This window comes from Phodopus roborovskii, unplaced genomic scaffold (genome assembly GCF_943737965.1).
Source record: "Phodopus roborovskii unplaced genomic scaffold, PHOROB, whole genome shotgun sequence".
In the NCBI taxonomy this organism is placed as follows: domain Eukaryota; kingdom Metazoa; phylum Chordata; class Mammalia; order Rodentia; family Cricetidae; genus Phodopus; species Phodopus roborovskii.
The window spans coordinates 28803169-28816875 of NW_026126447.1; the positions used below are offsets into that span (position 1 = coordinate 28803169).

The 13707-nt window shown below is 38.5% G+C and overlaps 1 protein-coding gene across 1 annotated transcript in view; it reads right to left on the minus strand.

Annotated features, from left to right (window-relative positions):
* Positions 1–229: 229 nt before the first annotated feature.
* Positions 230–13707, minus strand: part of CUNH1orf87 (chromosome unknown C1orf87 homolog) — a 68677-nt gene continuing 55199 nt past the window's right edge. The window contains exons 9-11 of the mRNA XM_051188004.1: positions 7569–7642; positions 4435–4642; positions 230–390 (exon numbers count right to left, since the gene is read on the minus strand). Coding sequence (XP_051043961.1) covers positions 230–390; positions 4435–4642; positions 7569–7642 — 443 coding nt within the window. The remainder of the gene's footprint in view (positions 391–4434; positions 4643–7568; positions 7643–13707) is intronic.

Sequence of the window (13707 nt, forward strand, 5' to 3'; positions counted from 1 at the left end):
AATAAACACTATAAGAACAGGAGCTTTAAGTATTGGACTCTTGTTACATTAGAAGAGAAACCTGAACAGCTCTTCATCATAGCTAAGTCCAAGTTAAAAGTATCTAGAACAGATACATCTGTCTCAGCTTAAACAAAGCCTCTACCCCAGCACTCAGACTGAGGAGAAGCTCAAATCCAGGTAAAGGGGAGAGGAAAGAAGCATGTGCTCTCACAGTGTATGTTTGACCTCACAGTTCCTTTAGGTACCGCAGTGCTGGCTCCAAGATAACATTTTCTCCAGAACGGAATCTCTTCAAGGCCTGGTCAATTCTCTGAGGACTCAAGGACAGGTTGTATATGAGATTGTAGTTGTGGATGAGGCGTCTGGCTCTCTCCTTCTCCAGAACTCCTGTAATGACATAATGACATTGGTAAATCAAGTTTTTTTTCTTTTTTTGGAGAATTGAGCAAAGATACATGTTAGCTTGAACAAGTTGTGGGTAGATGCTAAAAGCTAATTAATGTTTTAGGACTTCAAATTTCTTAAAATCCACTTGGTTTAGAGTCTTGGTACTGCTTATAGCTCTTAGGAAGTGACTTTGGGGTAGATTAGAGCAGATGGATCCAGTAACACCACACATATGTTCTAAAAAATTTAACCTTATTCTTTATATCCAGACATTTAAGCGCCACTTTTCAAAGAAGTGGAGTGTGTGTTAAAATGTTCCCAAATATTCTTTTTTCTTATCAAAGGACCTATGGATGTTCCAAAATATGTAGGTGTTAAACTGCTCTGTCCTGACACACATTTCCTGTGACTTTCTCCAGCTAACCTGTGTGATAGAAATGTGGAGGGGCAGCAAGCATCCTGCGACCCATATGTCATATGCCTCAATGATAACAATGTCAGCATGCTTTCTGCATGAAGGCTGGGTGGTGATAGTTGCAGAGAGGACTGTACGTGTTGGATCACAGTGTTGTTAATGATCACTAACTGGTTCATAAGCCTTAATTGGAAGCTTAAATGTGTTAGGTGCTGCTCTTAGAACACAGAGAAATACTTCTGTTGCCAATGGAAGTTCTCCAAGCCACGAGGAAGATAAGTTATGGGAAAAAATTAACCAAAGTAGAACAATAAATACAATAATGAATATTTTTGTTCAATCACTTGCTTGAGAGTGTTCAAAATTAACTACTATATCACATGAAATGAAGGTAAAAGTTTAAATGTGGGTTGTATTATCTGTTACTTGTGTTCTTTGAATTCTGAAATCTGCCCTCCAGAAAAGCTTTCCAATGTTGTTAAAGGTTAAAGATGCAACCCTTGTGTCCTGGTTAGTTTTAACTTTCATCTTGACACGATCTAGGATCATCTTGGAAGACTCTTAGGAATTAACTAGATCAAGTTAGCCCATGGGCATGTCTTTGGAATTTTCTGGATGGTTCATTGATGTAGGAAGAGCCACTTCATTGTGGGAGGCATTATTTTTAGGCAGGTGGTTCTGAGCAGTCTTAATAATGGGTAGAATTAACTGATGGAGTCTGGGAAAAATGTCATTCTCCTTCTCATATGTCTTGGGTATTAGCTGTAGGGAGACATCAAGACCACCTATGTTTGAACTATGGATTAAATTCCTATTGACCACTATGTTATCACTTTGAGCTTGAGTTATTCCTCTGCAAAGAAGGGCACTACCCCTTCAGCTTCTGGCCAATATGAAAATTTAGAGATGAAAAGCATGAAATATCCAGGCCCATGGAAAGAATGTCCTTTAAGGCATTTTGCCCCCTTGGCTTTTTATTTTCTATTTAGACTTTGGTTCACTGAGTGAATTCTTAGTATACCATTTATTCTTTCTTTAGAATACTTGTTGTTCCTTGGTCCTTCTCTTCAAGGCTATTTTCTTCACAAGCCCCATTAGAGAATAAGCTCACTAGGTTCCCAGAAACACTGATTCTATGATGGATGGTCTGCCTGGATTCTGGATAGGGAATGCACTGGCCTACTTAGCTCCTTGCACATAATAAACAAAGTGAGTCATCTGTGGGCAGAGCAGGTGTTGTCAGCTCTACATCTAGAAAAGGCCTTCATGGTCTATGAAAATGGCTAATGAACCAACAGCGTGACCTTAGTTAATCCTCTTTCCCATTAAAGACAGTTGTAGATGTTCCCAGATCTGGCGGATGCATTCTTTGGCTGTTGAGCAACTAGCAAACTTCATAGAAACGGAGAAAACAGGCATAAACAGTGAAGGGGGCATGAAAAAGGCATTGCAAAGCCATCAGAATCTGTCCCTAAAGTCAACAAAACTACATTTTTCCCTTAGACCATTTCATTCCTATGAGAAAGGTCCAAATCTTTGGGGAGTTTCTTAGCAACTAAGTTTAGGATCTAGCATCCATTATCATGACTTGATGTTTTATTTAGGAATGCCTTTTCTTTTCACCAAGTGTATTACTAGGTCCAGGGTTACTTCAATAACCTTTTAATCTCCAATCTGCTCCAGAGAAATCTTCTATAAACGATACATCTCAGCTTTCCTGATGACCTTCTTTGGTTGAACTTTTGATGGATTCTATTAAAGGAGGAAGCATCCTCCTCGCTTCCAGTAGAGTCTCAACTTTACTATGCATCTAATGACCTACTGTAAACTTCCAGGTCTGTCTTGTTCATTCTTTTCTGTGTCATGAGTCAGTGGAACTCCTAACATTTGCAGAAGATGGTTTCAACGTAGAATAACTTGTTAATATCACCTTGAATCAAGTTTCAGGTCCAGCTCTGTCTCTCCAGTACTGTCTCTGGTACTTCAACTCACACTATATGCTAGGTTTCCTTTCATATCTTGTCTTTTTCCTTTTTATATTAGCAATTTCAATTGATATATATTTATGTAGCATCATGTGATGTTCTGCTAAAAATCAACTTTATATAACTTAATCGGCATTGGCATATTTATTTCAAATATTTATAACATTTTATTAGGAAATCATCCAGAATTCCTTCTTTTCAGATTATTTGAAAGACATAGTATATTAGAACTCCTTACCACATTTATTTATTTAGGAAGTATTTTTTAATTTAATTTTTTTTTATTCATTTCACATGCCAACCACAGTTTCCCCTCTCCCCCCAACACCTTCCTCCAACCCACCTATTTAATAGTAACTGAGAATCTCATGTCTTTCCTTTGGACAACTTAATTCCTAATTCTTCCTTAAATCATAAAGGTTGTTATGTATTATCTATTTACCTTTCCTTTTTAATGCTGTTAACTACTGTAAGTATCTGCCCCTTACCTAAAAGTCTGTCCTTTGAGGCCAGAGACCATGCCTCATTCTTTCTGGTTTTCTTCCTGGTCTAGCCACTAATATAGTTCTGGGACCATTAACACAGCTTTAATGAGTATTTCACTATTCAGCTAGCTTAATATTGTATGTAAAGTTTTTAGTTCTTTCTAAATTCCTTTTTATTCTTTCTTTTCATATAATTATTAAAATATTGTCATATTATGCTATTGTATTTCATGAGGTCTAAAATTGTATTGGAAAGTCAAAGCAGAAAGACTGAACACAAAGGAAATGAAGATATCACCATTTTCATATGAGTGCTTCTACAGGACATGCTTGTACTCATCCTTTAGTGATAATTTTAACATTAATAAAACCCTAGCTGATCCCACAAAAGGATTCTCCTGTCTCTGAAAGCCCACATGGCACAATCTAAGAACACGTGTAGCCTTGCATGTTGAATTTAGTTACTTACACACATGAAATCATTCATTTTCTCCAAATTAAAAAAATCTGTTAAAAATTATGTTAGTTTTAAGCAGTAGAAAAATACAGTATACTAGTGAGAAGGCAATGAACTTTCAAGTAAAAAATACATGATATCAAATATGGTAGAAGCTATTGAAGAAGCTGGCAAAGCCAGATGAAGTCTGACCTAGATCCATTTTAAGCCCCAGAGAACAGTGACTGGATTCCTGCATCAGTAATAATGTGGAGCAGAGCAGGCAGAGAGAAGACCCAGACAAATGGGAAACTAAGGCATGCCTGAGCAAAGGCAACGACCTATTACGACTGTGTGAGGAATGCTAAAAAAAAAAAAAAAATAGAAGATGGTAGAAAAGACAGCTCAGGTTGATAGGCACCAGATTTTGACTTGCTAAGTAGTTTGGAGTTTGTCTTGGAAGCAGAAGAGTGTTAGGGGAATTTCACAATTGAAGCATTTGTCAGACTGGTGAAAGAGTTTGGGGGGGGGAGTAAGAAAGACAATTCCATTTTCAGTCACCTCGTGTGGAATCCTTTGACTTATCTTTGTGTTTTCTTATTGTGCCAGGCACCTGTTTTCTAGATAAACAGTACAATTTAATTATGAAATGAAAACAAGCCAGACATTCATGTGTAGGCTAGAACACAGAGAGGCTAGTGGGTTTTGGAATTTGTACTTTACCTGTGTTGCTCAGGTCACAAGTGTAGAGGGCGCTCTCCAGCTTCCTGAACCTGTCTATCCACAGCTCAGGTTGTTCAGCCTCCTTTTCCATGGCTGGACTCAAAACAGGCAGGGAGGCTGGCCTATTCTTAAAGGACTTCACAGGATCTTGTGGGTCTGAAGTCATAGCGTTATGTTTTTCTGGCCACAGATTCCCTTCTGGAGTTTTCTACCAAAACAACATAAGCATCTCACTGGCACACATTCACCACTAAGAACTTCTCCAGACTCTTGGCCAAAGATGAGGCCACACAAGTAGAAAGATTTATTGCAAGGTCTGCCTTTGGTAAACAAGGAATCGTCTCACATATTGGGCAGCACAAGGCTCTAACTGCCAAGTTTTCGCTGAGCGCGACCATGGTGAGTTTTCTCTCTTTGGGAAAGATGACATCATTACTTTTTGTCCAGTTTTCTTCTTTGAAATAGGCATAGAACTTAGGACCTGGCTGGCAGATCTGATGTCCTTCTCTAAGGGCACCAGAGGAATCTCCATGGAATGTGCTTCTGGAAAAAGTTACTGTCTCCTTAGTGGCTTGTGGTGAATGAGTGACTGCCACAATAATAATGTTGCCTTTGGCCTGTGGGCTGAGGTTAAAGAATGCCTAAGCTTCTTTCTGACTTTAACAAAGGAAACAGAAGCTCAGAAATGAGGAAAAACTTATAAGATAGGGCAGACTTTGCACAAGACTCAAAACTGTAAGCAGGGCATAGAGTTGATGCTTAGCTCAGTTCAATATTCTAGTCTCATGCTCATTACAGAAAAAAAAAGTGCTTTTATGATGAAATAGGCAATTGAGTCCCTATGGTGACAAGTAAGGCATCCATCCTGACAGCTTCCTTGTGTAGAAGGGGTAAATGTCTGTGGCCTGATTAGCTTCTTGCCTATCCAGTCCACATGGCTATAGGAAGAAACTTTTTTTTTAATGAGTGTGTTGAGGCTGGGCATCCAATACAAAACAGGTAGTGTACCTATTGTCCAGGAGAGAGGGGCAAGGATCATGAAGCTCACAGTAAAGAGAAGAAGAAAACTTGCCCATGTTTGACTCCTTGGTTTAGTTCACATTACACTTCTGTCCATAGTTAACACAGTAAAATTTCCTTTTCTCCAGTTATTTAAGCTAGTAGAGTTGGTTCTGTTCATTGCAATATAAAATGTTCATAACCAACCATAAAACAATACCTCTGATTTGTACCATCTGTAGTCTTTTAACCTTTAACTATCTGAAGCTTTGCAGTTTTCCCCTAATGTAGAACTTGTCATGTGTAAGTGGTGAACACCCCAGAATCCTGCAGAACAGCGGTGGTAACAAGCTTGTCTCTGAGTTGGCGAACAGAAATGGATGAGGTTGCTCCCAGGGAATGTGAAGAATTTTTTGTTTGAAATACTAGATCACTGTGTGAAATTGCACTGACACAGTTGACAGGCAACTGGTAAATTTTCAGGATGAATATAAAATAATTCCATTTTGATAAAATTCATTTTGGGACAAAGAATATTTTCATGTAGAAAAACAAAATAATGATTCTTATGCTTTTCTTTAGAGCTTTGTGCAACTTTAGAAATGGTGGAAGCTTTAGAAAAACCACAGATGTTTTTATCAAAAGTGTTCTCTTTTATTTATTTAATTTCTTTGGATACTTCCTCACTGTTAAAGACAGGGCAAGTAGAGAGTAGAGACTTCTGTGAATCCAAATTAGGCTCAGTAAAGGAGCAAGTAACTAACATACCCTATATCACTTTTCTGTTCTAAATTCCTTGCTTGGCCCAAGGGACATTAATGTTCTTTTCGCTTAATTCTCCACTTATCCCTTTCAGTTGTACATGGGCATAGTTTTCTCCAGGCACATAAAGTCTCACAACTGGAGGTGCCTTTTGTTTTTATCTCTTTATAATTTTATTTCATTAGTTACAGAAGCCCTTTTGGAAGCTTATGCCTAGAATGATAGGGCTCCTATACAACTTGCAAAACAATTCTCATATCCTTCTTCTTGTACTGCCTTCCCTTACAGCCCAGGATAGGCAGGAGTTTATTCTTTGTTACCTCTTTGCCTTTTCAGGCACTTATCACTGAGTACTTGCATAAGTATCTATTGCCATAGAGATAGCTATGGATATATCCTCAAGGTCATGAATGAATGAATGAATGAATGAATGAATGAATGAGTGAATTATTCTTCTGGTATCATAACAAAGTTGTTTTATTAATCCCCTGCTTCATCTCCTTTTTAAAAAGGGGGCAATAAAGACTGCTTATACAAGGATTCAAGAAGAGTCAATTATTACAGAAATGCAAAAAAGAACCCTTCAACAGGAGGCAAAATAAAAGAGCAAAATGTATTTTTTATAATCGTATTCACAACAGACTTAACACTCAAGGAGAAAAGCATTTGTGATTGTTTTTTGCATGGCAAGATGCTTGCCAAAATGGATACTGTTTTCTAAAATATTTCCATGTGTGAATTGCATGAAGGGGCCTCACATCATTTTAACATGAATTGTATTCTAATCTGGACCTTTCAAAACAACAACAATAGAAAAATTCATGCTGCTTTTCAGTTCTGCAATTCTCCTGGCTAAATGCTGAGAATATTAAGATGGATTTTTTTTTAACCATTTGCTAGATATTCTTTTTCTTCTTTGTTGCTTTTCTTTTTAAATCAGAGAACTTGTTATGTTTTAAAATGTGATTCCTTGGTGGAAAGTTTGACCTCAGGTTCTGGAAGCTGGAGTTCAGATGTTAAAATGGTCTCCTGATGACCCTTTAGTCTGATAACAGTTGGTAGTCACAAGCTTTGTGAGCTCACCTGTACACATGCTACAAGAAAAATTGTGTTGGGCACATGGCATGCCCATCACTGAGCAAGGGTCAGAGGCCTCCACATACTAATGAGAATGGGAGTTCAACCATACTCTAGGAGTTAATCTGCTTCCCTTTTCTATGTGAAGCAGGTGCTAAAGGCATTCTTACACCAAGGCATAGGGTGGAAATAAAGGACCCATAAAGTAGGGTAGGCTTCCAGCAGAGCAAGAGGTGGGAGGATGGAGTCAGGGTCCTCTAGGCCCTCCCAGGAGCTCTACATGCGCAGCTGCATACCACATGTTTAGTTTTGCTTTGGGGTCTCTCAAGGATTTCAACCAAGTCCTCTGGGGTTTCCTTTTCATTCTTTCCTAAACAAGAAAAGAGAAAGAGAGAAAATTTGGTTGAATTTGGTATACATATTTAGTACATACATACACATGAGTCAAGGGTACTCTGGCTGTGCTGGGTGTTTTGCATTGTGTTAAGCAATGGGGACACTTGGTGGATAAAAGGACAGGTTTCTACCTTGTGGATTTCAAAATAGGGGAGAGAGTGTTATTAAATAGTTTCTCAAACACAAAGGCATGGCAACAGTGCCCTCGAGGCAGAGGTGTGGATCAGCCAGGGTATAACCCATGGAAGGCCCTGAACCAGAAAGGCCTATGCAGCTTAGTGAGGCAGACAACCTCTTTCTGCAACTCTGTTTCTTAGGACACAAATGCTGCACACCCTTTCCCATCAGATGTTTGGGCACCTCCCATTGCCAGGCTGTAGGCTGCTGCCTTCATGAATGAAGACATGCCTTCATGGATGAAGACAACTTGCTTTAGATGCAGAACAACCAGTCTTCTGCTCAGTCTTCCCCAACCCAAGGCAGAACTTACAGACTCGAAATCCCTGTGACTATCACATACTGAAATTTAAGTAGGTCACTAACAAACATACGTAAGTTCTCAGTTGGGTCTCATTATTTCTAATAGAAAATGAGTAAAAATAAACAAATTTGGAAGGAGGCAATATAATTCAGTGGGTAATAATATCAGTTCTGAGGCTAGAAGCCTTGACTTTAAATCCTGATAAATTCTTTATCAGATCCATCACTTGAGCTATCTACTCCACTTCTCTGTGCCTCTATGAGAGAGGGAGGAAACCTTGGGTAACTGGGTAACAGTTAGGCTTAAATGGAATTACCTAGAACATAATAAGTGTTCAATAATTGGTTAAAAAGTAGTGAAGAATGTTTCCTAAATTTCCACAACAGGCTTAATTCCCTTCTTGGGATCATTATGAACTATCTCATTCTATTTCTTTTTTTATGCATTTGTTAACATATGTATAGCACACATGGCTTTACTTGTTTGTGTGTGTATGTTTGCTGCACTATGAACATGAGTCAATGTGAGTGTGGTGGCCAGAGGCATCTTCCTGAGTTACTCTCCATCTTATGCTTTTGAGACAGGGTATCTCACAGAATCTAGAGCTCACCAATTAGCTAGACTAACTGCAAGTTTTAGAGTGCTTCTTATCTCTGCACTCCCAGCCCTGATATAGCCATGCCATGCTCTGCTGGGCCCGACTTTTATTCATTTATTTATTTTTTACATAGGTGTTAGGTGCTCATGTTTATACAACAAGCACTTTACCAACTGAACCATCTCCCCAGCTCTTCTTCAAATTGTTGGTGAGAAGACAATGCAACAATGCAATTTCATACTTTCTTGATGCTTCAGCACCCAGCATGAGAATAGTCCTCAGTGCATGCTCATAGCTGAATGACTATGCACTTTTACATGAAGTTTGGAAAACAAAGCCACTGCATGTGTAGTTCCGCTCTCCAATTCCTTTTCCAAACCTCTGAAAACAGGGATATTGTTGTAATTTTTAAAAAGTGGCCTGTGAGAGAAAGATGCCACATGACAGAGCTTTGATGGAGGGGTTTTATACTGAGGGAAAGTGAATGGGGAAAGAGGGAGGGAAGAGGGGAGACAGAGAGACAGGCTGAGAAGCAGAGAGGGGAAGAGGGAAGTTGGGCAGGGCCATTTTAAAAGGGAGTGTAATGAATGTGCCCAGGTGGTGCTCTTAGTGGCTACAGCTGAGAGCATACATATCCTGTCATAACCACAAGGACAGGCCAGTATAGATGCCTGAATGCTAACAGATTTGTCTCTGTATTTCTTTATCTCTCATAACATACCCAGGTGCCATATAATAAACTTCACCTGATGCTGTGGTAGTTTGAATGTAATTGCCCCCCCCCATAAGCTTATAGGGAGTGACACAATTAGGAGTGGCTTTGTTAGAGTAGGTAGAGCCTTGTTGGAGGAAGTGTGTCACTGTGGGAGTGGGCTTTGAGGTCTCATATATACTCAGGCCATGCACAGAATCTCAGTTCACTTCCTGTTGCCTGCAGATCAAGATGTAAACTTCAAAGAAAGAAAAAATAAAAAAGAAAAAAAAACAGAACTCTTAGCTCCTTCTCAAGCACCATGTCTGCCTATCTGCATGCTGCCATGTCCCACCATGATGATAATAGTCTCTGAGCCTCTCAACTATAAGCCATACATTTTTTTTTTTAGAGTTGCTCATTGAAGATTGTGATAGTAGTCCCTTTGAGGCAAATCTAAATTAAACTGTTGAGAATTTAAGTGACCATGGGAACCCATGAAATCATACACTGAGCTCTACTGACTGTACCACATTTGTGAAAGCAAAGAATTTGCTCTTTACTATAAGAGGAAATGTCCAGCTTACTCTGTATGAAGCAGAGATGGACAGATAAAGGGACTCTAGCACCTGTGTATGGCATACAGGCAGGAATATTGACTTACAGTAAGACAGTTCTAAACACTAAACCTGGTATTTTTCTTCTGCCAATTGTGAAGTTTGGACCATTTCCTTCATTTGTGAAATTCCAGGAACTTGCATTTCCTGTGAGGCTAAAATCCTGTATGTAAAATACTCAACAAGGGAAGATGTTTAACTTTAGGTAAACCTCATTGCCCCACAGGAAAGGATTTACCAGACAACATGCCAAGCATTTTCCTGGGCACCAGTTAATGCATGGCACTTTTTAGAATAAAACCTAGAACCTAGACTTTGTCTAGCTTTTCTTTTTTGATGTTTGAGCCTTTTCGGGTTTTCTGAGAATATATGAAAAGTCTACTTGGTTTCTTCTATGTTTACCTTTTCCTTTGTCATATCTGATGGCATATACAAAGGTAATCACTTGCACATGTAAATATTGTTTGAACTACCTGTACTAGAGATCTCTTTTTCTTCTTCTCTCTAACACAGCAGGAAGGGTAAATGAGAACCATCTGTCTAGTCAGCCAGTGGAAGGTTTGCACTGGAGGAGATAAACACCACTGGCTTCTACAAGTTTCCAAGAGTGAGCAGGAGCAGGATTTGTAAGCCTACTGTACAATAGTTTTACAAAGTATTCTCTATGTGATTCTAAAATGGAACAAAATTGAGGGCATTTGACTGAAGTAAAAGCTTCTGGATTTATGGGTTTTAATGAATGAAGCTTGTGCAATGAGCAAAGTAACATTTATCAAATGTTTATCAATGGCAGGCATTTCCCACATAATCTAAAGAATAATTCTGCATGGTGTAAATTATCTCTGTTTGACAGATGAACTAAGAAATGTAATTTTAAGTTGTCTGCTAACACCAGAGGTCTTTTTAAGTCTGCTTCTGACTCATTTATCTTTCATGGTGGACCCACTAGTCAAGTGATTATCAGAAGCTGGCATTGTCTTGGGAAGGACTCAACAACAGTGAACAAGACAAGGTTTCTTCTCATGCAGTGTGCATTCCAGGAATCAGACACACAAGTCCTGATACAAATCATAACATGGCTAGACCCAAATTCACAGGTAAGAACCATGGGAGTCACTAGAGAATATACCCAAGGCCTCCTAAGAAGTCACAATTAAGTAAACTAATTAGTAGACAAAAAGCAAAGGTGCAATTCATGTAAATACCTGGGGGAAAAGGCACTTGGAAAATTACATAGAAGACAAAAGCCTTGGCAGCAGTGCTCATTGTATTCAACAATGGCTTCAAGGAGAGAGTTCGTGTAACACAAGACAAATGGAGGAGAAACACTAAGAGTTAAAATTTCTCCTGGCTGAGTCTTAGCGTTGATGCTAACTTTCATCTGTTTAGCTTCAAGCCCTCACTCATTGCCTGGAGATTCTTACCTCTCTTCCCCCTTTTGGAGATAGAAACTACATTTTGCTTTGTAGCACCACTCAACTACCAAACCATCAGGCCATGGTTAGGTAGGGTTGATATCCAGTTCCAACTCCAAGCTTGTTTTAGTCAATCTAAGCCTCTAACAATATCTTAACTACCATCTTTTTCAGTTCTAGGCTAGACATCAAACTTCATCACAGATCCAATGATCTAGAAATAGAAAAGGTCCATCACATTAATGTTCAGTAAGCATGAGTCCATAATACAATGCAACAATGGCAATACTATCCTGTCCACCTGGCTGCTCTACAGTGGCTAATAATCTCTTTGGTTTGTCAGATTAAGTCACTTTACACACCTAATAGAAACTATCTCCCTGGCACATGCACTCTCTTATTCTCACTCTTTCTAGATATCCATCTTAAAGATGATAAAATAAGTCAGAGTGCATTAAGAAATATTCGAATCTAAGGTATTACTCAGCTATAAATCAGTGCTTCATCTGTGCCATATAATAAAGGATGGTTGTGTTTCTATAGCATTTGTGTAGTGGTACTCTAATGCCAGATAGCTTGGGGATGTGACTATTTTGAGACAGGGCCTACAAAAGCCATAATGAAACTGAGGCTGTTTGGATGTGCACCAACACAAATGGACTGTGACCTTAATAGTTAAGGAAATCTGGTCAGAGTGGTGACCTGTGAGAATGCTGCGAGCATCTATCTAGTGCTGAGGAAGAGCTCAGCTATTATGTTGTCCATCATTCTCAACAGGAGTAATTTGAAACCCCATGGGCATATGACACCCATTTTGTGGTCTCATCATTATAGCATGGTATTCTGTTTAACACAAGCACATTCACTTCCAAAAATATGTGGCGCTTAAGACCTAGTTTCACAGTATGTCCTAGGGAATGCTTTCTCTAGATCAACGATTTTTCCTTAGAGACCCTGGAACAGGTGTGTAATACTGCCTTCTAGATGTCTGATGTAGTATGCCAACCTGTAGTATGCTTTCTCCAGCCCAAAGGTTTGGAAACATTTCTTAGTCACTAAAGTCTGGACTTCATCAAAGCAAAATATTTAATTGTATCTCTCTTCCCCATTTATATCTTCACCCCTTATGCACTGGTGCCTATGAATTTGTCTTATCTGGAAAAGGTATTTATAGATATAATCAGGTTGATAAAAATTAGATCTTTATTAGAGCAAGGAAGAGGTCTTTGGATATAGAGACACAGAAGAAACAGAAGAAGGCAAAGGAAGATGTGGCCAGACAACAGGGTCATATGTAACAGGCTAAGGGAGGCTTAGGCCTACTAGAAGCTGGAAGGGGAAACCAGAGACCCTTCCCTAGAGACTACAGAGGTATTATGATACTTATATTTAATATTTACACTCTTCAGAACTATAACTGAAACCTTTTCTACTGTTTTAACCCTTCACTCCTTTTTTAAATCTTTTCTACTTTTAAGTCTCAAGAATGTAAGAATTTTTTATAGAGGTCAGGATCATAAATGCTTTCTTCATACTTTTTTTCAACTTTTTCAGCCTCTAATTCTTACATTACTAATGCCCTGTACCTATTTACATGCTTCCCCCACTTACTTGGATATAGACTGATATATTCATCCTGAAGCACACCCCACCATACACACTGGGTGCCTTGCACTGTGATTCACAGTACTCAGGGGATGTTTAAGTAGAGAAATCATAGCAACAGATTAATATAAATGCATGTATTTTCACCTGTCATATTTAAACTTGCTAATTGCTAAATATTTTGCCATATTCATCTTTAAAATCTCACTTAATAAAATGTCATGGAAAGCATTGTGTAGCAGCCCAGTTGTGTTGTTTTAAAACTGCACAACTTAATCAGCCAGTTGTACTAGAGTTTAGTTAAATGATCCCTCAAGGATCTTTTCCTTGCTTCTAATTTTAGGACATTTATAAAAGTTGCTGCATATATAAAAAGATACATATACACACATATATACATATATGTCTATCTGATATCTATATTTATATATGATATTTGGTAATTTAGAAGTCAAATAGATGCTAACATTAAGGATTGCTAGATTGAAGAAATTCCATCTGATATTTAAGTCAAATAATACCAACTTTCTGGTAAAATGTGCTAGATTCATACCAAAGGGTTACCACAGAAAGTTAAATATGGAGCTTGAAGAATTACACCTTCAATCATATAATTAACCTAAAAGAATAGT